The 27,223-nt window shown below is 40.1% G+C and overlaps 1 protein-coding gene across 4 annotated transcripts; it reads left to right on the top strand.

Moving 5' to 3' along the window:
• The first annotated feature begins 237 nt into the window (after window positions 1–237).
• Window positions 238–25,605, top strand: LOC133468551 (adhesion G protein-coupled receptor F5-like). 4 transcript variants are annotated; one of them, XM_061754595.1, is made up of 22 exons: window positions 238–371; window positions 785–894; window positions 1,430–1,664; window positions 1,757–1,915; window positions 2,688–2,720; window positions 5,119–5,262; window positions 5,345–5,506; window positions 5,634–5,669; window positions 12,159–12,188; window positions 12,272–12,360; window positions 12,469–12,530; window positions 13,441–13,565; window positions 13,722–13,892; window positions 14,118–14,318; window positions 19,475–19,609; window positions 19,726–19,910; window positions 20,173–20,349; window positions 20,419–21,792; window positions 23,681–23,722; window positions 24,094–24,150; window positions 24,238–24,301; window positions 24,415–25,605. In XM_061754595.1, exons 2-22 carry the CDS (start codon window positions 790–792, stop codon window positions 24,468–24,470), a joined length of 3,642 nt encoding a protein of 1,213 aa, XP_061610579.1. In that variant the 5' UTR covers window positions 238–371; window positions 785–789; the 3' UTR covers window positions 24,471–25,605. The 4 variants fall into 4 exon arrangements, with proteins under 4 accessions (XP_061610579.1, XP_061610578.1, XP_061610580.1 ...); XM_061754594.1 differs by having other exon boundaries at window positions 13,677–13,892; XM_061754596.1 differs by lacking the exon at window positions 19,475–19,609 and having other exon boundaries at window positions 13,677–13,892.
• Window positions 25,606–27,223: the final 1,618 nt, after the last annotated feature.

Here is a 27,223-nt window from a genome sequence, read left to right as displayed (position 1 = left end):
ATGTATTTCAAGATTCAAATGAACTTTGCTGGTTGCATTCCTAAACCGAAGAGCACTGACGTCCGTATTATTGGAAAGCTTTTATTTTGAAGGTGGCTTCGCCGCGAGTTGGCGACCTATTACCGTAATGCCTAGTCTGAACAAAATTAGGGGCGGCTGGCTTGACTGCTACTTTACGCGTGGAGGCTGGCTTGACCGCACAACTATGCGTAATGATTCTAATTGTTCTGTCTACGACTGGAAGAATTTGAACCTGTCAGACTGGTGTGTAACTTGGACACAAACTGTATACAGTTGATGGATGACTACTTGACGTGCACATTTCTTCAGGCATTCGTGAAAATAAGTCATCATAAATAACAAGACCAAAGGTAAATAAACACCTTTTCCCCCCCCTCTTTCTATGCTGTACATTTTTACTCAAAATTTGTAGGTGAAACATTTTACATTAGTTTTAGAAATGTTTGTCTTACAAAAAAAAAACTGTATTTTCAAAATAAGCTGCATTTAAGCAGACAAGATGATAACAAATTGATGTGATTTACTCGTTTGCAATGCCTATCACGTTTTAAGAAAAAAAAATTCAATTCATGGGTGTGGGGGTGCGAGGGACAAGAACAAACAAGATCTGCCTCAAAGTCAAGAGGTCCTGGGTTCCAACCGGGGCTCAGACCCTTCTGCATGGAGTTTACATTTTCTCCCAGTAATTGAAGGCTCTAAATTGTCTATGGGTGTGAATGTGTTAATTATTAATTATGATTGTGATTATGATTTCTCTCTGCAGTGGAGATGAAATTACTGAAGGCATTTAGATTCATCGTTCTCCTTCTTCTGGCTGGATACATCTTTTGTCTGAATAAGGACTACACGCCATCTTTCAACTCCTTTTTCAAAGTAAGAATTTACAGCAATGCAGATCACTGACAAGTTTGAATTATTCTCAAATGACAAATTTGCTATGTTTACTGTACAGAATGAGGAGTTCTGTGTAATTGGGAAGCCATTTGCCCCCCCAACACACACACACACACACACTGTATGTGTACTTTTCAGGTATACTGTGGTAAATAGAAAAGCATTAGCCATTCATTTACAACTGCAGTGAGTATACAGTTTCCTTGAACACTAAACATACATAATTTATTTGACCAGGTCTCAAAAGCCTTGTACCCTATTGGTTCATATTCCTTTTGACATTTTTCCTATAGTATAGTTAATGTTATTGAGCTATTGCGAGAGTCGGACAAATAGAGATGTGAATGAATGATGAGACAGACAAAAAGAAACATTTATAAAAAAAAGTGTTAATGTGGTAAACAAAACTGAACTAAAATGTTTGTTGAAGACAACCAAACAGCTACTATTTCAACCTAAAAACAACCACAAATTGGTATTTTATGTGAATCAAATGTGTTTTTATACTTTCCAGGAGCTGACAGTGAGACAACGATCCCACAGTCATGCCAGAGAGAAAAGAGCTGCCGGAGATTGTTTTCCAGAAAATTGCTCCAAAATAAATGTAGACATTTTCCTCTCAATGGACACTCCAAACAATGCCGAGGCAATAGAGTTCATTAATGTACTGAGGGGTGCTGTGGAAAATGTCATTTTACCATTGCATATCATAGATGAATTAGTGCTGGGAAGCGTAAATTTGACCACAGGTGAGAGTTTTTGTCTTAAACTGACCAAGTGAATGTATTTTCATGTTTTAGTTAATTAATTAGTTAATGCTGTCACGCCCATTTCTTTTCAGCCTGCTATCCTAACTCGACTGGAGGACATCAGTGTCATTGTGAGGATCAGTTGTTATGGTCAAGTGACATTTGTGACACTTACGGTGCATGCAGCAATGCCAGCACACAAAACTGCGACTGCATAAATGGAATTCCAAATGGCCAGTTCTGTGAACCAAGTAAGTGCAGCTTATATGAAACAGTTTCACAAACGGTATACGAAATGATTATGTGAAAATATTGCTAACATAAACAAACCTGAGCGAGTGAGATGTTTCATTCGTTTGATGACGTCAGTAAATGGACAGACAATGACTGTGGTGAACAGCGTCTTAAGTGCAGCTTTGCAGGGAGTGCGGACAGCTAGCTGGCCAGTCGCTTACTTACTGAACTACGTAACTAACAGCTTAGCTGCTGTGTGAACTTTCTACCAGCATAGGATGCTAACAGACTCGCATGGTCATAAGGAGCATGACTTACAATGTGGACATTATATCCATTGTTAAGGACGTAATATAATGGAACTTAATTGTTAGAAAAAGGAACACAGCTTCATGAGTACAAATAGAACAATCCAACACCATCCATCCATTTTCTACACCACTTATACTCACTATAGGGTTGCGGGCATACTGGAGCCAACTGAGTGTGGGCGAGAGGCGGGTTACACCCTGAACTGGTTGCAGTCAATCGCAGGGCACAGATAGACAACAATCGTTAACACTCACATTCACACCTACGGCCAATTTAGTCATCACTGAACCTACCATGCATGTTTTTTGGGAAGTGGAAGGAAAGTGGCGTACCGGGAGAAAATCTACCCAGGCACGGGGAGAACATGCAAACTCCACACAGGGGAGAGCACATGTCATAAAAAGAAGAAAGACATGTTTTGCATATTATTGAATTACTTAACATTTTACTCATTTGTTAACTGTTTGTGTTTCACAGGTATCATTACACTTCCCACACCACTAATGACAGGTACTGTATTTTTTCTTATCTTTTACATCCTCCTATAAATACAGTGATCCCTCGTTTTTCGCGGTTAATAGGGACCAGAACCCCCCGCGAAAGGTGAAAAACCGCGAAGTAGGATTTGCCCGCCCCCCCCCTAGGAATTTTTGTGTATGTGTATGTGGGTACCAGAATGTTTAAAATATGTAAACAGTATTTATACTTTACATATTTGAGACATAGATTACAACAGTACACATATTTACTTAAATCTTTAATTATAAAACCTTCGTCAGTAATTAACATTCATCAACATTGCCTTCTTACCACACGTTTCGCTTCCTTATTGAAGCAGTTTTGCGGACGTTTGCTTCCTCTTTCTCGATGTACCGCACTGTTGATTCATTTACGCCATATAATGGCGTGCCACAGATGCATAACTTCTGCCCTCTTTAATCATATCTAAAAGTTTAACTTTTTCGCTGATGGTCATCATCTTCTTAGGCGGCATTGTAAGGGCTTAACTAATCAAAAAAAGTTATCTCTTAAACAAAAAAAGTTATGAACACAACACTAAGATACAGTATGCGAGACAGTCAACAGCGTGGACGAGACTGCTGAGACACAACAAGGGAAGATGCTGCGATTATGCGCAGCCAATCAGCTCACGGGATAAATCCACTCGTGCTCTCATTGGTTCGATGTTGCGCTGGGGAACCAATCACGCGCCTTGTATGAGTGTGGCATGTACAGTACAGGCATGTACAAATCCTCTGAGTCAACTCATCTCTTTGTTTGGCATGCAGGGAAACCTCTCTCGTGCATCAACATGAAACATGAATGCAATATGGCTGCTGATATGCCTGTATTTTTTCATTTTTATTTTTTGATTAATAATTTTTTTTTTGAGGAATATTTTGGAAAAACCTGCAGAGCACTGAAGCCGCGAAACATGAAGCGCGAAGTGGCGAGGGAACACTGTAGTACTTTTTTATCTCTTAGGCCAAAATGTCACACCTAACATTTATGTCAGTGAGAGGCATACATGGTGATAGATATTTCTTAATTTTCTGCTCTCGGAACACGATACCAGTTCCAATCAGTTCCAAAATTCCAGTGGACTGAAGTACACGACTCAACCCATAATATATGACTTAAGTTGGTGAATTTGGCTTCTCAAGATAGACAATATCAACTTTTTTTTAGGGTAACATTCATACATTATGTAATGCCTCTGAATTGTAGTATTTGTCTGCCTTTCAGCATGTGTTTATACAAAGTGAACGCTTCTTTTGCATCACATTGTTATTCTCCTCTTCAGCAGAGTGCGCTGACAACCGTGTGCTGTTGATCACGGCCAGGACGACTCGTGTCGTGTCAAACACATTACCCACGCAAACTTCATTGACTTTATATGTAATTACGTCACAAGAATAGTTAAATTTGCAACCGGTGTGAACGCATCTTAATACTCCGTTTGACGCAACGCGAGTGGAGTGAGCAAGCGAAAAGTCACTTCTTCGCCCATTTTACTCGGGTTGGAAAATTAGAACTCAAGCCACAAATCATGTCGCGACAGCCAATTGGCTTGGAGAATGGTGATTAAAGGGCCAGCCTGGGGGACGAGGCGTACTGCTAGCTGCCGTGGCTGCTCACGGCGCACCGTCGCCGGGCAGAGGGGCTGAAATGGGGAGTAAAACATGGAGGAAAAAAAAAAATTATTCAAAGGAATGAGTTGGGAGCATGTCATACTTGCCGTGGCCACTCACAGTGCATCGTCATCGGACGTGAGTGCGCTAACGACCCACTGAAGAGGGACAGGGGTGGGAGGAGCACAGAAATGTGGCGCAAATGAAGCGCATGCACGTTCAGTGTGCATAAATAACTCCACCAATCAAACTTGTGTGAGTAACGTGTGGTGAAAGTTTGCTTCCAGTGTGAACGTAGCATTAATTAGTCTTTTTAGATTGTGCAGCAACTTTGCCAGTAGGTGCTGCTTTCATTTGATGATCCGATGTGTTAAATGCAGCTGTGTTTTATTGAAAATTGAATAAATATGATTCAATGCAAGCATAAAAACCACGAGCTGAGCTAGAAATTGGACGTCAGACACCCTATGCATTGACGCAACGCTCAGCGTAACGTCAAAACGCGCTCATGCCCCCTCAGCACACGCACAATGAATGGGCAAGTCGAAGGTGTGAAAGTGCAGTGTGAAAAGAGCCGTTTCAGTCACTTTTCCAATACCAGTATATTTACAGTATCTGAAAGGGATTCTGTGTTCTGCACACAAATGATCTACTGTATATTGTCAGCCAACAATGAATCCAATGTGTACGCACGCCTCCTGTTGGTCTTTTAATTCATGGGTACTACACGTGATGTAATTGTAAACTGTTGTCTTGTCTCCTATACTCCTCCTCAGCTTCAGTAATCACTGTTATCAAAATACGCACGTTAAAAACTGAGCCAACAAACCTTATTCAACAACTAAGAGAAGCTGTGGATATCGTATTACAATTCAACGCCACGACTGATTTAATAGTGACAAGCTTAAATCTGACCACAGGTGAGCATGGGTTTAATGTTTATCGGTCAGTTTTTCAATATTTTCCATCAAAGTTAATATTGTGGCGTCAATATTTTTTCAGTCTGCTATACAAATTTCAATGGACAACAGCAGTGTCAGTGTGAGGATCAGTTTCTTTGGTCATGTGAGATCTGTGAAACATATGGTGCATGCAACAACGACAGTATAGGAAATTGTGACTGCATAAATGGAATTCCACCAGATGGGCAGTTCTGTGAAACAAGTAAGTGGAGCTACTTTCAAATGTTTAAGAATCGAAAGAAATAATTGTATTCCCTCGTGTTTTTAGTAATGATCGTGATTTACAGCATGTTTACTATGAATACAACATTTTCAATTTTGCTCCTCAGATGTCACCGCTGCATGTCTACCACCATCGACAGAAAGTAATGTATCTGTAATTAATTCATCTAAAATAACACTTGTATACACATACATTTTCATTGACATGGTGATAATACACTTTGAAATAAGGTAGATTGCAATATTTCAAAATGGCACGGGATTCACAATCTTTACACAAAGAATATTTGAGAATTTTCTTAAGAAAACAACTAACCAACAAATCTTTCTTCGAATAAAAAGTATTGTTCTTTTGCGCCAATACGAACAAATGTGTTACTGTTAATATATATATATATATATCCATCCATCCATCCATTTTCTGAGCCGCTTCTCCTCACTAGGGTCGCGGGCGTGCTGGAGCCTATCCCAGCTGTCATCGGGCAGGAGGCGGGGTACACCCTGAACTGGTTGTATATATATATATATATATATATATATATACAACCCCAATTCCAATGAAGTTGGGACGTGGTGTTAAACAAATAAAAACAGAATACATTGATTTGCAAATAATGTTCAACCTATATTTAATTGAGTAGACTACAAAGACAAGCTATTTAATGTTCAAACTGATAAACTTTATTGTTTTTAGCAAATAATCATTAACTGAGAATTTTATGGCTGCAACACATTCCAAAAAAGCTGGGAGCGGTAGCAAAAAGGACTGAGAAAGCTGAGGAATGCTCATCAAACACCTGTTTGGAACATCCCACAGGTGAACAGGCTAATTGGGAACAGGTGTGTGCCATGACTGGGTATAAAAGGAGCTTCCCTGAATTTCTCAATCATTCACAAGCAAAGATGGGTTGAGGTTCACCTTTTTGTGAACAAGTGCGTGAGAAAATAGTCGAACAGTTTCAGGACAATGTTCCTCAACGTACAATTGCAAGGAATTTAGGGATTTCATCATCTACGGTCCATAATATCATCAAAGGGTGCAGAGAATCTGGAGAGATCACCGTATGTAAGCGGCAAGGCCGAAAACCAACATTGAATGCCTGTGACCTTCAGGCAGCACTGCATCAAAAACCGACATCAATGTGTAAAGGATATCACCACATGGGCTCAGGAACACTTCAGAAAACCAAAGTCTTCTCTGGGCCCGAGATCATCTAAGATGGACTGATGCAAAGTGGAAACATGTTCTGTGGTCCGAAGAGTCCACATTTTAAATTGTTTTTGGAAATTGTGGACGTCGTGTCCTCCGAGCCAAAGAGGAAAAGAACCATCTGGACTGTTTTGGACGCAAAGTTCAAAAGCCAGCATCTGTGATGGTATGGGGCTGTGTTAGTGCCAATGGCATGGGTAACTTACACATCTGTGAAGGCACCATTAATGCTGAAAGGTACATACAGGTTTTGGAGAAACATGCTGCCATCCAAGCAACGTCTTTTTCATGGACGCCCCTGCTTATTACAGCAAGACAATGCCAAACCACATTCTGCACATGTTACAACAGCGTGGCTTCGTAGTAAAAGAGTGCGGGTACTAGACTGGCCTGCCTGGGGCTACTGTCAAGAGGTCAATGGCGCAATCATAGGGGCGGTGGGGGTGAAGAGAGATGGCGAGGTCCTTGCTGAACACGAGATTGTGATAATCTTCTGGGACCCGTGAGAGATCGGTAGGTGTTACTGGTGCCTGAGGTGTGCTGGAGGACGGGACAGCCGAAAGGAGACAGTGGGAATAACAGAAGTGACTCCAACCAGTGATTGACAGGTGGGTCCAATCTATGGCAGAGTTGTGTTGTTTGAACCAAGGGATGCCGAGGACAAGTGGCGTCTCCGGGGAAGGGATGACAAATAACTGGAGTGTTTCGCGATGATTCGCAGAAATAAGCAGGTTTAATAGTACAGTTTGGTGGTTGACAGGAGGGCTGAGTCGCCCGTCCAGGGCCATAACATTCTTAGGGTATGGGAGGGGCTCAAGGGGAAGCTGGAGCTGACACGCCAAGCCCTCATGCATGAAATTGTCATCAGCGCCGGAGTCAATGAGGGCAGAGACTGGTGTGTTTTGAACGGGACAAAGAATGCATGCGGGAACAGGCATACAGGAAGTAGAGCTTTGGGAGGTGTTGCTTTGCCTCACCACGACGCTCTCAGGGTTTGGTGAGCCCAGTCTTTTGGCCTGACTGTCCATGTGGCAATAAAGTGACCAGACTGTCCACAATAGATGCATAACGTCTGAGTGAAGCGGTGCTGTTGTTCCTGGGGGTCTAACCAGGTCATGCCTAGATGCATTGGCTCCTATGGTCCAGTGGGGGGTGAACAGGTGGTGGCAGGGTGTTCAGTGTTCAATAGAGTAGGATGCCATGGAACTCGAACCTTGGGTGAGATCTAGGAGGCGCTGAGTGTCTTCCCAACCCTTAATGGGGTGATTGAAAACTTTCTTGGCTTCGGACATAAATGAGTCTAGTGAGGTGATTACCGGGGAGGAATTATACCAAAGCGCTGTGGCCTATTTTGCAGGTCTACCGGGCAGGAGGTTGATAATGTATGCGACCTTAGATCTGCCGGTTCGATAGCTTAGCAGTTGTAGGTCAGATAATAGATTGCACTTTAGTAAAAATTGATTACATGAACCAAGGTCCCCCGAGTAAGGTTGGGGACGAGGAACATGTGCCTCTTTATACGGGAGGAGAAGTTGAGTGGAGGCTGCGGGCTCGGGAGGAATATTCACGGGAGGATCGCTGAGGTGGCTCTAGGAGGACAGGAGTGATACTTGTTGTGTAAGGGCATTTAATGAGTCTATGATCTTGCGGAGGGTTTCATCCTGTCTGCTTATATGAGCGCCCTGATGGCCGAGCGCTGTCCTCAACGCTTCTGTAGTCACTGGGTCCGTAATGGCCTGAGTATTCTGTCACGGTGTGAAGTCGGATGTGAGTTGGATTGGACCCAAGAGCAGACTGAGGCGGAGGAAGTAGATTTTGAATGGTTTATTGCGGGATGGCTCAGGGTAAGGATATCCAAGGCGAGGTGGTGGGCCGTCGGAAACAAGAAACAAGCAGGAAGCGGGACCATGAGTAGGTGGTGTGACTTGGTGGCGTGGCTGGACCAGACAGCGAGGCGGGGAAGGCACGGAAGGTACAATGGAGATGGGAGAGAACAAAATTGGGTGAGTACAGATGCTGGTCGTTCGTATAATTACCTGCATACCACAGAAACCTGGAATTACGAGCGTCAGCCAGTGAGTCACAGACAAGTGTCAATACTCAGGCGAAGCTTTGCTGGACTTGGCAGGCTTAAATGCAGGCTGTAATCAGTGCTGCTTGAAGACAGGTGCGCTGCACAGGTGATGCTGATTGCTGGGAAGACAGAGGGGGAGAGTGAGAGACAAGGCGCAAGGCGCCACCCAAGCTCCAAAAGAGGAACTGCAGGGCATGAATCATGAGAATGCCTTTCTTAAAAAAAAAAAAAAAAAGTTTGAGATGTAACCAACATGAAAAACCAGGGAGCTGCCAAAAAAAAAAAAAAAGCAAGTGAAAGGTAAAAAAAACGAAACAAAACAAAACACTGAATCATCAGGCCTCTTGCACAAACATTGACCGTGGCTAATGAGTGTGAACAGCGAATTTCTTCTAATAATTGAAGCTGCCCTCAAAGTGATTAGAATTGCCTATATTAACAGTTGAAACCATAAATATAACACAAACTGTGATCCCAAAACACTCATTTCAAATGCTTACAAACATCTTCAAACATTGCTAAACCCTGAAAGTTAGTGTAAAAAGCTTATAGCCAATAATGCACATACACAGCTGTAGGTGCATATCAACAAGTCTGATGATGATGATGATAATGATAAATAATTATTGCAGTGGTGCAGTAAAACAATGAACATTTAACTGCTGCAGTTACAAACCCCAATTCCAAAGATTGCAATTCCATTGTGTAAAATACACATAGAAACAGAATCCAATGATTTGCAAAGCCTTTTCAATTGAATACACTAAATAGACTAGATATTATTTAATTGTCAAACTGATGAACTTTTTTTTCTGCAAATATCAACTTATTTTAAATTTGCTGTCTGCAACACATTCCAAAAAAGCTGGGACAGGGGCATGTTTACCACAGTGTTACATCACCTTTCCTTTTAATAACACTTAGTGTTTGGAAACTGAGGACACTAATTGTTGTAGCGTTGTAGGTGAAATTCTTTTCAATTCTTGCCTGATGGACAGGTTGTCCATCAGGGAAGAATGGACACTCTGGGGTTTCTATTGTCGTATTTTGCGTTTCATAATGCGCCACACATTTTCAATGGGAGTCAGGACTGGACTGCTGGCAGGCCAGTCTCGCACTCTTTGACTTCTGAGCCACACTGTTGTAACACGTGCAGAATGTGGCTTGACATTGTGATGCTGAAATAAGCAGAGACATCCCAGAAAAAGACGTTGCTTGGATGGCAGCATATGTTGCTCCAAAACCTGTATGTACTTTTCAGCATTAATGGTACCTTCACAGAGATGCATGTTACCCATGGCATGGGCACTAACACTCCCCCATGCTGTCACAGATGCGGCTTTTGAAGTTTGCATTGATCACAATACGGATGGTCCTTTTCCTGGCCCGGAGGACACGATGTTCATGATTTACAAAAACAGTTTGAAATGTGGACTTGTCAGACCACAGCACACTTTTTCTTTCTATCCATCTCAGATGAACTCAGGCCCAGAGAAGCGGCGGTGTTTCTTGTTGTTGTTACTCTCGCTTTGCATGGTAGTTGCATTTGTAGATGTAGCGAGGAAGTGTGTTAACTGACAATGCTTTTCTGAAGTATTGCTGAGCCGAAGTGGCAATATCCCTTACACCAGGCATGCCCAAAGTCCGGCTCGCATCCAAATTTCCTCCGGTCCGAAGCATCATGTCATAAAATCAATATGTGGCCCGCCAACACAGTTTACCACAGTAAACAATACACTTTTACCAAAAAAAGCCATTTTATATTTCACCAGAGGGTGGCAGTAGACCTGGGGCCGCACTCTCGTTGCGTGACCCCTGTGTGAACTTTTACCCCTGTGGTATGTTTTTAGCCCATATCTAAAATGGCAACTGAAACTAAAAAGAGGAAAGTTGAAAACGAGGGCCGCCGTGTCCAGGACAAGTGGATTTTTTCACTGACATACGAAACAACTGTGTCTGCATAATTTGCCTGTTTTCAAATAATTTAATATTAAGAGGCACTAGCAGATGAAACATGCTAACTAAGCCAAGCTAACGGCGAACAAACGCGCCGAAAAACTGAAGCCATTGGAAGCTGTTTTGATAGCACAGCAGCGCTTTTTCACAAGAGCCCATGACTCAAATGAAAATTCTACAAAGGCGAGCTATGAGCCTCAGTGAATTGATTTTTTGTGATGATCAAACCACAGTTTTGTCAAATTTCTGTCATCTGATTTGACTATACTATCATCAAATCAGATGACAGAATAATATAGTCACTATTCTTTGTCAAAATGCACTGGGATGTGATTTGTTAAAACAAAATCAATAAATACATGTTTCTAAAAAATTTCAGTCAACTTTCATAAAATAGTTCATTTGTATTTAAGTTATTATTATTTTAACCTTTAACTATCCTGGTAATGCAATTGAAAACAGATTCTCATTTGCAATATCGACCTATCTGCAGACAGCAAAGTGATATAGTTACATATTTACATGTTAATTTACAATGGTAATGGTTCGAGGAATGTCAGGCCGAATGGTCGGCCCCCATACATTTTTTCGTCTGACCAAATCTGGCCCTCTTTGCAAAAAGTTTGGACACCCCTGACTTACACAATGATGCCGGTTTTTAATGCAGTGGCCCAGAGGACACGATGTTCATGACTTTACGAAAACAATTTGAAATGTGCACTTGTCAGACCACAGCACACTTTTTCTTTCTATCCATCCATACTGAGGGATCAAAGGTCACAGGCCTTCAATGTTGGTTCTCGGCCTTGCCACTTACGTGCAGAGATTTCTTTAGAGTCTATGAATCTTTAGATATTATGGACCGAAGATGATGAAATCCCTAAAATCCCTGAAAATGTTCATTGAGAAACGTTTTTAAACTGTTGGACTAATTGGTATTGGAGTTAGTTATAAGAGGGTGTGCACATTTGTGCAACCACATTATCTGTATTTTATTTTTGCTTCCCATCTTGAAAATAACTTATTTTTTTTCAATTGAGTTATATAAGTTATAGTTTATATTAAGGTATGGGCCAGTATCAGTTTTTGACTGACATTTTCATTGACAAAGGGAAAAGAGAGTTTTGATATGATTTATCTTAATCACATTTTTTTCTTTCATGACAATATGACATTTGAACAGGGGTGTGTCGACTTTTATATACACTGTACCTCAAAAGAAAATAAAAAAATGTTGCTCTTGGCTCTTATTCACTTTTTGAACGAGACCAAAAGTTTTCCTTTCCAATATTTTTGTAGCGGAGTGTCCTTTTGAAAATAATTTTGTGAACATGTAATGGAATGTTTGAGAATTTTTTCTTGTTCAACTTTGCCCTCCACTTAACTTTTCAGGTGCGCCTACAGGCCCCCCGACATTAGAAGGTAAATGAGTTACACAGAATGACTTTTTATCTCACTAAAATAATTGTTCTTATTTGTACCAACATGTTGCCTCTGTATTTCAGCGAGGTCGTTGTCATTCACCATGAATATTGACTTTGATGAATCATACAACGATGAAAATAATGATGTTTACCAGATATGTTTACTTTCTGTAAGTTATACTTCGTCATAATTACTTCAAAGAGTGTTTGTGATTGTTGATATTGACATAATGTGACTGTTGAATTCACATGTTGGGTGTGCTCACTGTCTCAAACAGATTGAAACACAGTCTCGGATCCACATCCTGGGTCTACAATCAGCGGATCTTTTAGGCTTCAGGTAGATTTAATTGTTTAATTTGAAATTCTTCAAGCTTTTCTCAATGATATAATTTACCTATCTTAACTTATTGAACCTACATTGCAATGAAAGCCATTTTAACCTTTTTTTATAACTTGGATAAAAAGTGATCTTTTCAGTCACTGCGCTCAGACAGCAAACACATCTGATATCCCTAGATTGTAAAAACGTTTCAATATTTTTTCAATATTATCCTATTTCTCTATTTAATTATTTGACAGTTTATTTAATTATTTTCTTATTTTTCTTATTTAATTATTTCGCTATTTATTTCACTTATTTAATTATTTCACTATTTTGTCACTGTCTTGATATGAACAGGGCACACCCTGTTCATATCATGACAGATACAATTATTTCATGATGAGAGAGATGACTGACAAAATTAAAAAATAAGTTGCGAAATACTTTTAAATTAAATCAATAAATGTTGAAACAATTAAGTAAAAGCAAATAATAATAAAAAAAAAAAACCAAGTCACTGATGGTGTAGTGGTACACTCGCCTGACTTTGGTGCAGGCAGCGTGGGTTCAGTTCCCACTCAGTGACGGTGTGAATGTGAGTGCGAATGGTTGTCCGTGTCTATATGTGCCCTGCGACTGACTAGCGACCAGTTCAGGGTGTAGTCCGCCTTTCGCCCGAAGTCAGCTGGGATAGGCTCCAGCGTCCCGTGACCCTAACCAGGATAAGCGGTGTTGAAAATGGATGGATGGATAAATTAAATAATAAATGAACAGGAAAACAATAACATAATTCATGACATTTATTTATTTTTATTTTTTTATTTTTCCACCCTTACCCCCTGATAGAAGCAACATTAAACCTCTTTTAGAGTTGCTATGATCAAGTTGCCACATATTTAATCTGCTTTTAACTATTTTTATAAAGCGCTGGCAGCACCATTGCTGACTTTGAAATTACTGCAAATACATCAATTCAAGACGCAGCTGTTGATGCACTTCTCATGGCAATATTCAGTGACCTGAGGAACACGTTTCCTGTGGTGTTTGACAGTAAGTAAATTTAACTTTTGCTCTAATAGGAACACATAGAGACATTTATTTCTCTGGAAAATCTAATGCAGTATAATAATTGTCCACTCTTTGTATTGTCTTCCATCAAAGGCCCTAGCAACTTAGTAATTGAACCACCTCGTATATTTTTCGAAGACAATGTGACTGTGACCTGTGGCCCGCCACCAGTGGAGCTAGATTTACGTATCACTTCGACAGAGTGGAGACGTGACGGTGTTTTGATAAATGAAGACGATCGACACAGCTTTTCACAAGCTAATGGAGCGGAAACACTTTTGATCACAAATTACTTTTTCACTGACAATGGTAAGGAAGACTTGAAATCTTTGAGGAGATGCATTTTCAAAATGAACACAAAATGTATACATAACTCTAGTGGACATCTGTAATCTCATCTGGCACAAATAAAGGAAAAGCAAGAATGTTTAAACTCTTTACACTATTTGAAATACTTTTTCCTTTATTTTCACCTGCCAGTTGCTGGAATAGTTGGAGATGGAGTCTTTAAGTCACAAAACAATTTCGTTACAGGACGCTATCAATGTCAGCTGTTTGATGAGGAATCAAGCTTCCGGCAGGACAGTAATGGAAGATTCAATCGTTTAGAAACACCCACAATCCAGACAGTTCCTCTCCAAAACACTATCTTGTGTGAGGTTGGGCAGCAAGTGTCACTACAATGCTCTGTCCAGGACCCCTACCAGCTGGAGTTTAGAGGCATCTCAAATTCAGGTAAAACTGAATCAGAAAAGCATCAAAAGGATATTTTGCATTTATGAAGTTATGCAGATCTACAGTTCAGCTGCAAATTATTCTTAACCTAGCCACATTTTGAGTTGGAGTGAATGCGTGTGTTGAAGAGGTGAAAATTAGAAAAACTCAGACTAATCACACAATAGTTGTTGTGGAAAACAAGAAAAAAGTTCTGCCGTGCTGATATGACAAGAAAAAAGCTTTGAGAACTCCCTAATTAGTTCATTCTTTTCTCACTGCCCTGAAAGAGAGAATAAACCTCTTTCTGACAGAGTATGTACACTCCTTTACCCAGACCTGAAAATTATTGTGGAAAACAAACACTGTTGAGTTTATTAACTGGTGTTAAAAAAAAGTAAAACAAAACAACAACAAGAACAAACAAAAACATCAACAGTTCAGTTTGACTGGACACCAACAACATTAGGTACAACTGTAAAATCTGTGTTACAAGACAAGAGCTATACGGGCATTAAACTCTCAGCATTTACAAAAAAAAAAAAAAAAAAAAAAGCTAAGTTTTGTTTTGATTGACACAGCGGTACTATGTTAACTATTAGCTATTGTAATTTGCTGTTGTGTACAGCTGAATTGAGAATCAAACTGAAATGTTTTCCTAATATTTTGACCTTCTCATGTAGTTGTTTGAGGTAACCAAAGTATGTGAAATAGCTAGCTTGTACCCAACATTGCGGCTGGACATTGGAGGCTAGCAGTTTTGACTATGCATTATAATCAGCATGGAGAGGATGACTGCAATGCAGCCCTATGGCGGGCACAAGCCAGTGCAAACTGTAGGCCGGTCCCAAGCCCGGATAAATGCAGTGGGTTGCGTCAGGAAGGACATCCGGGTTAAAACTTTGCCAAACAAATCCGTTCATCTAAAAAATTCCATACCGCATTGTTCCTGGCCTGGGTTAACAACATCCGCCCCCGGCACCGTTAACCTGCAGGGCGCCAGTGTAAATTCAGCTACTGTGGGTCGAAGACGAAGGAGAGGTGGAAAGCGGGTTCTTAGGCAGAAAGAGAAGAGGATAGCACAAAGCCTAGAATTTAATGTGGGGACTTTGAATGTTGGGACTATGACAGGAAAATCTCGGGAGTTGGTTGACATGATGATTAGGAGAAAGGTTGATATAGTGTGTGGAAAGGAGACCAGGTGGAAAGGCAGTAACGCTATAAGTTTAGGGGAAGGGTTTAAATTATTTTACCATGTAGATGGGAAGAGAAATGGAGTAGGGGTTATTTTAAAGGAAGTGTTAGCTAAGAATGTCTTGGAGGTGAAAAGAGTATCAGATTGAGTGATGAGACTGAAACTTGAAATTGAGGGTGTTATGTATAATGTGATTAGCAGTTATGCCCCAGAGGTAGGATGTGACCTAGAGGTGAAAGAGAAATTCTGTAAGGAGCCAGACAAAGTAGTTCTGAGCATCCGAGACCGAGAGAGAGTCATGAATGGTGCAGATTGTAATGGACATGTTGGTGAAGGAAACAGGGGTGATGAAGAAGTGATGGGTAAGTACGGCATCCAGGAAAGGAACTTGGAGGGACAGATGGTGGTAGACTTTGCAAAAAGGATGCAAATGCCTTTAGTGCACACCTTTTTCCAGAAGAGGCAGGAACATAGGGTGACGTACAAGAGCGGAGGTAGAAGCATGCAGGTGGATTACATCTTGTGCAGACGATCTGAAGGAGATTACCTACTGTAAGGTAGTGGTAGGGGAGAGTGTGGCTAGACAGCATCGGGTGGTGGTTTGTAAGATGACTCTGTTAGTGGGGAGGTAGATTAAGAAGACAAAAGCAGAGCAGAGAACCATGTGATGGAAGCTTATACAGGAAGAGTGTTGTGCGGCTTTTCGGGAAGAGGTGAGACAGGGTCTCGGTGAACAGGAGGATCTTCCAGAAGACTGGACCACTACAGCCAAGGTGATCAGAGAGACAGGCAGGAGAGTACTTGGTGTATCTTCTGGCAGGAAAGGAGAGAAGGAGACTTGGTGGCGGAACCTCACAGTACAGGAAATCATACAAGGAAAGAGGTTAGCTAAGAAGAAGTTGGACACTGAAAGGACCGAGGAGAGGAGGAAGGATTACATTGAGATGCGACGGAGGGCAAAGGTAGAGGTGGCAAAGGCCAAACAAGAGGCATATGACGACATGTATGCCAGGTTGGACACTAAAGAAGGAGAAAAGGATGCCTACAGGTTGCCCAGACAGAGGGATAGAGATGGGAAGATGTGCAGCAGTTTACAGTGATTAAGGATAGAGATGGAAATGTGTTGACTGGTGCCAGTAGTGTGCTGGACAGATGGAAAGAATACTTTGAGGAGGTGATGAATGAAGAAAATGAGAGAAGGAAGAGTAGAAGAGGCAAGTGTGGTGGACCAGGAAGTGGCAATGGTTACTAAGGAGGAAGTTATAGAGGCACTAAAGAGGATGAAAAATGGAAAGGCAGTTGGTCCTGATGACATCCCTGTGGAGAGGTGGCTGTGGAGTTTTGGACCAGCTTGTTCAACAGAATTCTAGTGGTTGAGAAGATGCCTGAGGAATGGAGGAAAAGTGTGCTGGTGCCCATTTTTAAGAACAAAGCTGATGTGCAGAGCCGTGGGACCTATAGAGGAATAAAGTTGTTGAGCCACACAATGAAGTTATGGGAAAGAGTAGTCAGGGCTAGAATCAGGACAGAAGGGAGAACTTGCGAGCAACAGTACGGTTTCATGTCGAGAAAGAGTACCACAAATGCATTATTTGCCTTGAGGATGTTGATGGAAAAGTACAGATAAGGTCAGAAGGAGCTACATTCTGTCTTTGTGGATCTAGAGAAAGCCCATGACAGAGGAACTGTGGTACTGCATGCGGAAGTCTGGTGTGGCAGAGAAGTATGTTAGAATAATACAGGACATGTACGAGGGCAGCAAAACAGTGGTGAGGTGTGCTGTCGGTGTGACAGAGGAATTTAAGGTGGACGTGAGACTGCCTCAGGGGTCAGCCCTGAGCCTCTTTCTGTTTGCAGTGGTGATGGACAGGCTGACAGATGAGGTTAGACTGGAATCCCCGTGGACCATGATGTTTGCAGATGACATGTGAAGCAGGGAACAGGTGGAGGAACAGTTAGAACGATGGAGGCATGCACTGGAAAGGAGAGGAATGAAGATTTGCCAAAGTAAGACAGAATATAGGTTCATGAATGAGAAGAATGGAGGTGGAAGAGTGAGGCTACAGGGAGGAAAGATAGCAAGGCTGGAGGATTTTAAATACTTGGGGTCAACAGTCTAGAGCAGGGGTCGGCAACCCGCGGCTCTCGATCCGCATGCGGCTCTTTAGCGCCGCCCCTAGTGACTCCCTGGAGCTTTTTCAAAACTGCATGAAATTGGAAAATGATGGGGGAGAAAAATATATTTTTTGTTTTAATATGGTTTCTGTAGGAGGACAAACATGACACAAACATTCTTAACATTTTCCAATGCTGTAAAAATGTGTGGAACAAATATTAAATTTCAACATTTCTCTCAACGAAGATTTGCGTCATAGCGTGCGACGCGCGCTTCTTTGAGCTTGGCGTGGCAGGTGGCTGTCGCAAACAAACCAGCGGGTGTGTGATGGGCCATGGATCGCAAAGGGAAAAAGAGAACAATAGCTGAGGATAGCCAAAGCCCAGCTTGCCCAAAGCCACAAATGGAGCGGTATTGAAAGCCTTTTCAAAAGGCTGCTGTTTTATTATTTAAGCAGGTTGCGTTTTAATTGCAGGCTGTGATTTATCACACTCATGTGTAATGGTAGCCTATTCATTTGTGTCTGTTGCCGCCATTAGGGGGGAAAGAGAGGAGGATTGTGCATTATTTTCTTTTATTAATCGTCTTATTTTCATAGTACTTACCTTTTCAAAAGGCTGCTGTTTTATTTTTTATAATTGCAGGCTGCATTTTATTGCACTCTGTCTGTTGCCCAGATAAGGGGGGAAAGAGAAGAGGATTGTTTGTATTATTGAGGATTGAAGAGGACTGCATTTTATTTCCATTAGGAGGTCTGAAATTACAGGAGGCATGTTCCATTTTGTTTTTTGAATCCTCAAAATAAAAATGATATAAAAAAATTAGTTTTCTTTATTATATTTCTATAATTTCATCAATGCAACGAAACTTAAAACACCATCATACAGCAGAGTAGTCACGTGGTGCGTCATTCTCTACAGGATGCGCTGCAGGAAAAATAGAATAGAATAGAATAGATAAAATAAACCTTTAATCATGAATGCTCATTATGTCATTGGGATAATAGGCTAATACAGACACTTACAGCATGTGTTTCCTTCATTACAAGGCTTACATAAAGCTTTAAATTTTTTGCTGCTCCAAACATATTTGTTTGGAGGAAGGTGTCAGGTGTGTTATGTGACAGAAGAGTCTCTGCTAGGATGAAGGGGAAAGTTTATACGACAGTAGTGAGGCCAGCCACGATGTACGGACTAGAGAATGCGGCACTGAAGAGACAACAGGAAGCAGAGATGGAGGTGGCGGAAATGAAGATCTTGAGATTCAGGAGTGACCAAGTTGGATAAAATTAGAACTGAGCTCATCAGAGGGACAGCCAAGGTTAGATGTTTTGGAGACAAAGTTAGAGAGAGCAGACTTCAATGGTTTGGACACATCCAGAGGAGAAAGAGTGAGTATATTGGTAGAAGGTTGATGAGGATGGAGCTGTCAAGCAAGAGCGCTAGAGGAAGACCAAAGAGAAGCTTGATGGATGTCGTGAGGGAAGACATGAGGACAGTTGGTGTTAGAGAGGAGGATACAGGAGATAGGCTGACATGGAAAAGGATGACACGCTGTGGACCCCTAATGGGACAAGCCGAAAGGAAAAGAAGAAGACATGGAGAGGATGACTGCTTTGTGAAATATGGATTTTTTTTTTCAAAATCTAAAGAAAATAATAAAAAATAGCAAATAACAATAATACATCCTCAATTGTGTTGCATGTGGTTGCCGTGTCTCCAACGAGAGTTTCTTGATTCCAGTCTTAGCTCAGTCCTTGTCTGTTTTTCTTTAAGCAAAATTTGCTGTTCAAATTTTTTTTACCTAAATGTATGTAAATATTTATTATCACTTTCATGGTGTTGGGTTTTGTTTTTGCATGTTTAGAAACAGGGCCTGCAATCCAACATCAGGTTACAATCACACAGGCAGACTGTGATAACCAAGGATTAAACATAATTTGTCAAGTGATTGATTTACCTCTATTCAGACGGGAACTAAGATTGGTGTTGGTCCTAGATGGTAAGTGCTAAGCAAAAAAAAAAAAAAAAAAAAAGACGCCTTGAATACTGCTGTATAAAGTTAAAGCTTTTTTCTGCATGTTCCATCACTTGGCTGAACATGTATTGTCTTTCCAGGTGCATTCACGTGTGTTGCTGATCCAGAATTTGGAAATGGATTTTTAAATGATGTGGGTAGAGCTTCTTGTGAAATAAATGAGGTGGGAGAGAAGACTGCCATTTGCAGGGTAAGTGGAGAATGGGAAGATCGAGAAGACAACTGCACCCTCCAGAGGATTGTGGAACTACTCGGCCAATCTAGGGTGAGCTGTTGGACTTTTCACACAAAAACAGCAAGAATGATTCGAGTTATAGGAGAACAAATGGGAGTTGTATCCACATAAGGGGTTGTCTGGGCTCCCATTGAGCCAGTAAAATCACAAATGATCTACAATGCCTTGAGTACACTATACAAACTACAATTGTGCAAATATTACATGGGTTTGCCTGAGTTTGATATTTCATTCTTCTGTATAGAAAAGCCAGGTATTGACTGTAACACCAGTTTTCCCTCTGAAATTTTAGTTTTTGGATGAAATTACATTGCCAGAGTTCCTGGAAGAACTCAGCAATGTCACTCTCGAACTGAGTCAACAAGTGACTGAATCTCCTAACAACATTGATGCCATTGTTACAATTATCAACAATGTAGCAACCTTTGTAACAACATCTACTATCCAGATAAGTCAGGTCTCGATGGAGGTATGTGTGTGTCTCTTGTTTCATCTAACAACAGATGTTAAGTATTGACTGTTTTTCTTTTTCCTCTAGGATGTCCTTCTCACTACTGATGTCCTTACTAGAGATGAGGCAAGAGAATCATGGGACATTCTTAACCTTGAAGCACTCATTGAGACCATAGAAACAAGAAACACCATTCCCAGAAATGAGAGTGTCAGCTCATTATTGTTGTTTGGTCTTGAGGGTATAACGAGTAGGCTAATCAATGCCTCGCTTAACATTGAAACGCCTTTGATTCTCTTGAACAAAACTACATTCACCAACAGTTTCAATGGGGATTTTAATTCTACAGTGGAGATAGACATAGAGGAGTCGAGTGGGCCAACAAACCTCACTGTGATAACCTTTGAATCATTGGATAATGTACTTCCTCCAAGAGATGAGAACAACGCTACAGGGAGGGTAATCAATGGGAGAGTCGTACTTGTTCAGTCTGACACCACCGTGGACAATGTCTCTTTCACATTTGACATTATAGATGAGACTCTGGGGAACCCTCAGTGTGTGTTCTGGAACTTTACTCTTTTTGAAGGTCTTGGAGGATGGGACGATGAAGGCTGCGAGCTAGTTGTCAGAGATGACGAAACGGTTACGTGTCAGTGTGACCACCTGACTTCATTTTCAATCCTAATGTCACCCTTTGTTCCAAACAGACGTGTGTTGGATTTCATAACCTACATTGGCGTCGGTATTTCCATGGCATCCCTAGTTATATGCCTCATTATTGAGGCGTTGATATGGAAAGAAGTTAGAAAGAAGGACAAAGCACACTTGAGCCATATTCCCATTGTTAACATTGCACTGTCTCTCCTGATTGCAAACATTTGGTTCATTATTGGCGCAAGTATCTCTGAAGGAGATAAAAAGAATCCAGATGCATGCACTGCTGCTACCTTTTTCATCCATTTCTTTTACTTAGTGCTCTTTTTCTGGATGTTGGCGTCTGCCCTGTTGCTGTTCTATTTAACAGTCTTTATCTTTGGTAATATTTCTAAAACGACTTTGATAGCTATTGGATTTTCTCTGGGCTATGGGGCCCCATTGATTATCACTGTCATTACGATTGCTGTAACAGAACCGAACAATGCTTACATTCAAGAAACTGTGATCTGCTGGCTCAACTGGGATAAATCTCGAGCGCTGCTGGCATTTGTGATCCCAGCACTGCTCATAGTGCTTATAAACATCGTAATTATAATTGTGGCGTTGGTTACAATACTGCATAGTAAAGGGATGTCAATCACTGTACAAAACAATGACAATTATATTGTGGTGGAGATTGCTCGGACCTTGGCCATCCTCACACCCTTCTTTGGAATAACTTGGAGTCTTGGAGTGGGAACTCTAACTGACCCAACTAATCTCGGAATCCACATTGCCTTCGCCTTCTTCAATTCTCTACAGGTGATTTTCTGATACTATTTTTCTATATAATGGATTTATTTATAACTGTATTTATTCCTTTGTCTTTGTCGACTCTCAGCCATCAGATTACGGCAAAAGTTTGAGTTAAAGACAACTGGACTATGGAAGATGCCTTTTGTATTAATAGTGAAACATTAAAACACAAAGACGTCCATTGCCTTTAAATAAGATCATGTCACAGTTACAGCTAATGTTAAACCTCACTCAGTTTCTTTTTTTAGTCTAAGAGTTTTATACTTTGTATTTTTGTGCTTTCTATATTCAGAGCCATCCATGATGCACCAAATACCTACGTACATGCAAAGCTGCGTGTGTGTCTCAGTGGGTTCACCAATTTGTTGACCCACACTGCATTTTAGTAGCTTGTCATCACTCTGACTATACCATGAGGTGTAGTCTGAGTTATTACAAACTAATAAGTGTAAGTGTGAAAAAGTCCAACACAACAGTAACTCAACAATTTCAGTTTCACGTAAAGACATATGATGGACCACCGCCAGAGAAACAAATATTAATTCAATATACAAATCTCCATTATGCTGAATGTAATTATTGTACTTAGTGGAAGCCTTGGTCTGGTTTCTCTTTAATGAGCCGGTCCTATCCTGGGACATTATTTGTTTTTCTTTTCAAAAATTACACAGACTTGCCTTAATGGACCCAATGTTTGGGCTCTTGTGCCAAAACAACTTCAATGGCTTCACTGCCTCATTTGCGAGCTTGTCGCAGGCTCTCAGCATTTTACGTGGACTGGGTTCTGGTGCGTGCAAGTCAACTAGCAATAAACCCATACTTTAAGTAGCACTGCCAATTTGGCTCCAGTGCCGATATTATCTGATACTCTCTGATTATTTGTCCTATTCCCATTTTCAAAGTAACTCTCCAAAGAAGCTTTCAGTATTTTACTCTTTTGTTCGCTTGTGGGCTTACTTCTTTCCCGTATTGGGGGGCCGAGATCAGCGTTTTGACAGAGGCACATGCAGATGCACCTGATTCGAAATGGCCTGGTGACAGATATGGTCTTGGCTTTGAGGGGATGTAAACCTGTGATTTGCTAGAAGTAGCGCTTAAGATAATAGACTTCTCTGATTATTGTGCAGTCAGTTTTTAACGTTACAACTATCGGACTAGGATAAGTGGGTCGGAAAATGAATGAATGAATGAACTATCGGACAGTAGAAACCTCCAAAGTTGTTAATAAGTTGTATGATGCTGGACAACTTCCAGGTTGTTCTAATTGCCAAACAATATTTTATATGTTTTATTTGCCATCATTAAATTCATTCACACACATAACTACTGTAGAGTAAAACAGTGCGTTGTATTCATCAAAACTTCAAGCACCTTGCAGAGGCATGATGTTATAACACAGGGAGATGATGGTCATTGCTTGAGAGGTGAGTCGATTACCCTCGGAACAGAAGTGATTTGTAATTTTCATTTCATTTTTTGATGTCAGCAGATGTCCCTTTAGCCACACAGTATTATATCAAGTAGCAAGGACCTAGACGTACACCATTTTTCTATCTGTTGTGGCATTATAAACAAAATGAAAAGTTGAACTCGGCGTTCATTTTCCACTCTTTGTAATTAATAATTGTAATTAAACGAACTTTTCAATTTTGAATTGGATTTACCATATTTTGTGAAACAATGCGAGAATAAAAACTATGAATTAATTAATTCATTCATTCATTAGTGCCCCTTAAAAATTGTTAATCCAGAATTGTCTGAACAAGGGTTTAAAGCTATAATGAGTAAACATACACACATGGGTCTGCTTGCATTTTTTTATGTGCTACCATAGTCATATAACGCGTAAAACTCTGACTTTGATTTTCTAAAGCTTCTCCCTATCTTAACACAGGGCTTCTTCATATTGGTTTTTGGAACACTCTTAAGCAGACAGGTATGTGCCTCTAATACCAAAATGAAAAAAATAAAACTATCACATTTCTACAATTTACAATTTTGCAAAACTAAAGTGAACCCAACCCACATTGTTTCTTAATTGACAAAATCTGATGTGTTTGTGCTGTTACTAATGCACAGTTAAAATGCAATGACAAACAACTTTTATCTTTTTAGCGATAGCACTTGACTAGCACTTGCAGTCCCACAATTGTACTCATTCTGAAGCTAGCTTTGCCCAGATGATCGTCAATGCACTATTTGTAATACTCATTGGTTGTATGGCATAAAGGTAATGTATTTCCTGATAAACTTGTCCAGCTAGAGTTGTACAATAGTATGCTAATTTGTGTACACTAACATTTTCAGGTGCGGTCATTAATTTTGGGTCTGAAACCGTCTCAAAATTCTGGAAGTGGGACAGCGGTAATAACACAATTCATGCGAATTTTGGTAGCGGCTCACATATCCTTTCTCCAATGAATTGATGTGTGTTTCTGTCAATTATTTTAGACCACCAGTTTTGGAACCTCATCAAGTGGAGGGCTGTTTGGGAAGAGGAACAATAGAAAAAACGGTATCACAACTTTTTATAAGGGTTCATTGCACCTCTTGTCTCCAAACAGCACAACAACCAAGTTGTAATCTATTTTGTTGATGTATTTTGTTATTATTATTCATTTTTTTCAGGTGGTAACAATTCATCATCGGATGCCACTGCATCATCTCAAGTTGCCAGCTCTTGATGACCACTGCACTCTACTCTGCTCAGGCTGGCCAAGCAACAGTTTCCAAATACTGTTTGAAAGCTGAGAGGCAAGCTTTCACACTAATGCTAAAAGACTTTAATACTACTATCCTATTTTTCTCTTAATATCATTCCAATTATTTAGAAAATTAAAGAACAGGATTATTGCTCAACAAATATGTGCCTATTGCTCGAGACAAGTGAGCTATTTTCTTATCCTAAACATTGTTTTTTTTCATTTCGTAAAATAACTCATGGCTGCATGCGAGTACAGTAACGCCCCACTATATCACGTTTCACGCTTCGAGGTCCCACTGCGTTGGCTAGCATTTACAAAATAAATGTTATTACGGTTGTTACTGTATTATGTACAATATTTTTGTGTTAGCTGTTGTTCTTGCTCTCTCAATATATTATACTGTATAGCTATCCGTATGTCTAAATGTGTTTGTATTTTTTTGAAGTGTGTTTCAAAAATGTAAGCGCCATAAATGTTATAAAAATATGCCTCAATATAATTTGGGGCACAATAGTGGTGTAATAGGGTATAATGTTTGCAAAGTATCTAGTATCTAGTATGTTGCGATATCCTTGAAAAGGATGACAAATGTAATAGTCCTAAATATATTTAATTATTTGACATTTTGTTTCTGAGATGTTAATTTAATATAACAGTCATATACTAATAATATTACAACTATTTCAAATTCTTAATCAGTAAAAAATAATGATTCTTATCACAACAGGGCAGAAGGCAGCCATGCACTTTGGAACATTAGTAACTGAAATAAACTATAACACTATTGTTTGTTTTCATGACTTGTATAATGAAATAGTTTTGATAAACTTGCACTTATTATATTAGAGATAGATTATAGGCCACATCATCATGAGTGTGTTTGTCCAGTAGTCAATTATACAGCAGCACAGGTTTATTTTATTAAGTGACAGAGGCTCAGATTTGATGTGATGTTTCATTTTTACCAGAGTAAAAAATATTAAAAAGGTAGACAGTAGCTAATTATATTACTCTTTATGGGTTTGGATGTCTCTGATGTTTTAAATGTTTAATGTACTGTCATATGGAAAATGGTAAAAGCAGATATGCTGACTAAGGGACATTGCTTGTGTAACACTTTGTTAACGTGTGTCTGTCTTCTCTCTGTATCTTTTGTATTTGACTCATCAGTTTGACTTATCAAAACTATACTGCAAAAATGATTGTTCCATGTTAAAGCATCAATAATACAGCTAATATAGTGTATTTCATCGCTGTCAGGTAGGAACCTCTTATGCCAAAATTTGGTACATTTTTCACAAATCAATACAGAAGTCCCAGTACAAATTATTAAACCAATCTAAAGTATTGAAAATAGCTTACTTTTTTGACTATTCATTGTTAAAAAACTAAAAGTGTGTGTGTGTGTATATATATATATATATATATATATATATATATATATATATATATATATATATATATAGCATATATTAGTAAATGTAATTAATTCATTAATAAAAATGTAATTAATTTAGGAGAAAAGAATAAGATGGAAGCAACGCCTGTGTTACTTCCGGTTTAGCGTAATTTTAAATTACAGCTTTATAAATCAAGCTAGTTTATCTCGAAGGGGCACCACGCCACATTTTAGATGCATAAAACTTCAGGACAAAGTGACGACAAACCTTTTATCCTCAGTCTCGTAATTTGAAGGTAATTTGAATTAGATAAGAGTTCTAGACGACCAAAGGTTTTTTTTTCCTCGAACCCAAACACGCACAACAATGCAGGTAGTGAATTTGATGGGAATTGTAATGATCTAGCATGGGGAATCTGCAGGGAAGCAATACAAAAAATAACAAAGGACAGATGAACATTGGCAAAGGAAACTGACTTGTGATGCGAGGTTGGTCGTGAGCATGGGGTGACAAGGCGTATAGCTGGAATTCCTGTTCTCGCTTGTTTAAAACCCAAATATGCACTAATCTGTACTTTTAGTAGACCGCAAGTTTGACTTATGTGTGTTGACCAATTCAGGCAGGCGGGTCGACCTTCCGGGGTTTGGCAAGAGCGCTCACAAGTGATGGTTTGCAGGAAAAGGAAGCAAAGAGAAAAAGACGCACTTTCAAGTGCAGGTTGGCCGGCACGCTGGCAGCGGCAATGCTTGACCGACCCCTTTTGAGAAAATGGAAAATGGATCGCGCCACTAGAAGCGCATTTCATTTTAGTATCATTTGTGGTTTCAAACCATGCATCCATCCATCTACACATCCATTTTCCGTACCGCTTATCCTCACTCGGGTCGTGGGCGTGCTGGAACCAATCCCAGCTATAAAACCAGTGGAATAAAATATTAATGATTGGATTTAAAATAACGAGACCATTGTTCCGCTATTCCTTGTCACGCGCCCATCCTCTTTAATTCCGGTAACGGATGTTCACTAGTGGCGTCCATGTAAGGTTCTTAAAATACTGTCTTACAATTCAAGTCCAGTGCTATTACGCAATACTACAGTGTCTTTAAATACAAATAGACATCATACTTTTTTCGAGATGGAAAAAGGTAAATGTGTGTTGGTTTTCACGTTACATGTTTGTTATCCAGTTTTTTCTAACATTGCAATATACAAATTGTATGTAGCAGGGTGAAAAAAAATCGCAATGTATTTTTTTTCCAATATCGTGCATACTCTTAAACACCTTTTAAACTTTTGAATACACAGCAATGCACAGTGCTCTATGTACATTTT

Source organism: Phyllopteryx taeniolatus, chromosome 18, assembly GCF_024500385.1.
Source record: "Phyllopteryx taeniolatus isolate TA_2022b chromosome 18, UOR_Ptae_1.2, whole genome shotgun sequence".
NCBI classification, from domain to species: domain Eukaryota; kingdom Metazoa; phylum Chordata; class Actinopteri; order Syngnathiformes; family Syngnathidae; genus Phyllopteryx; species Phyllopteryx taeniolatus.
This window is presented reverse-complemented; position numbering and strand designations above follow the sequence as displayed.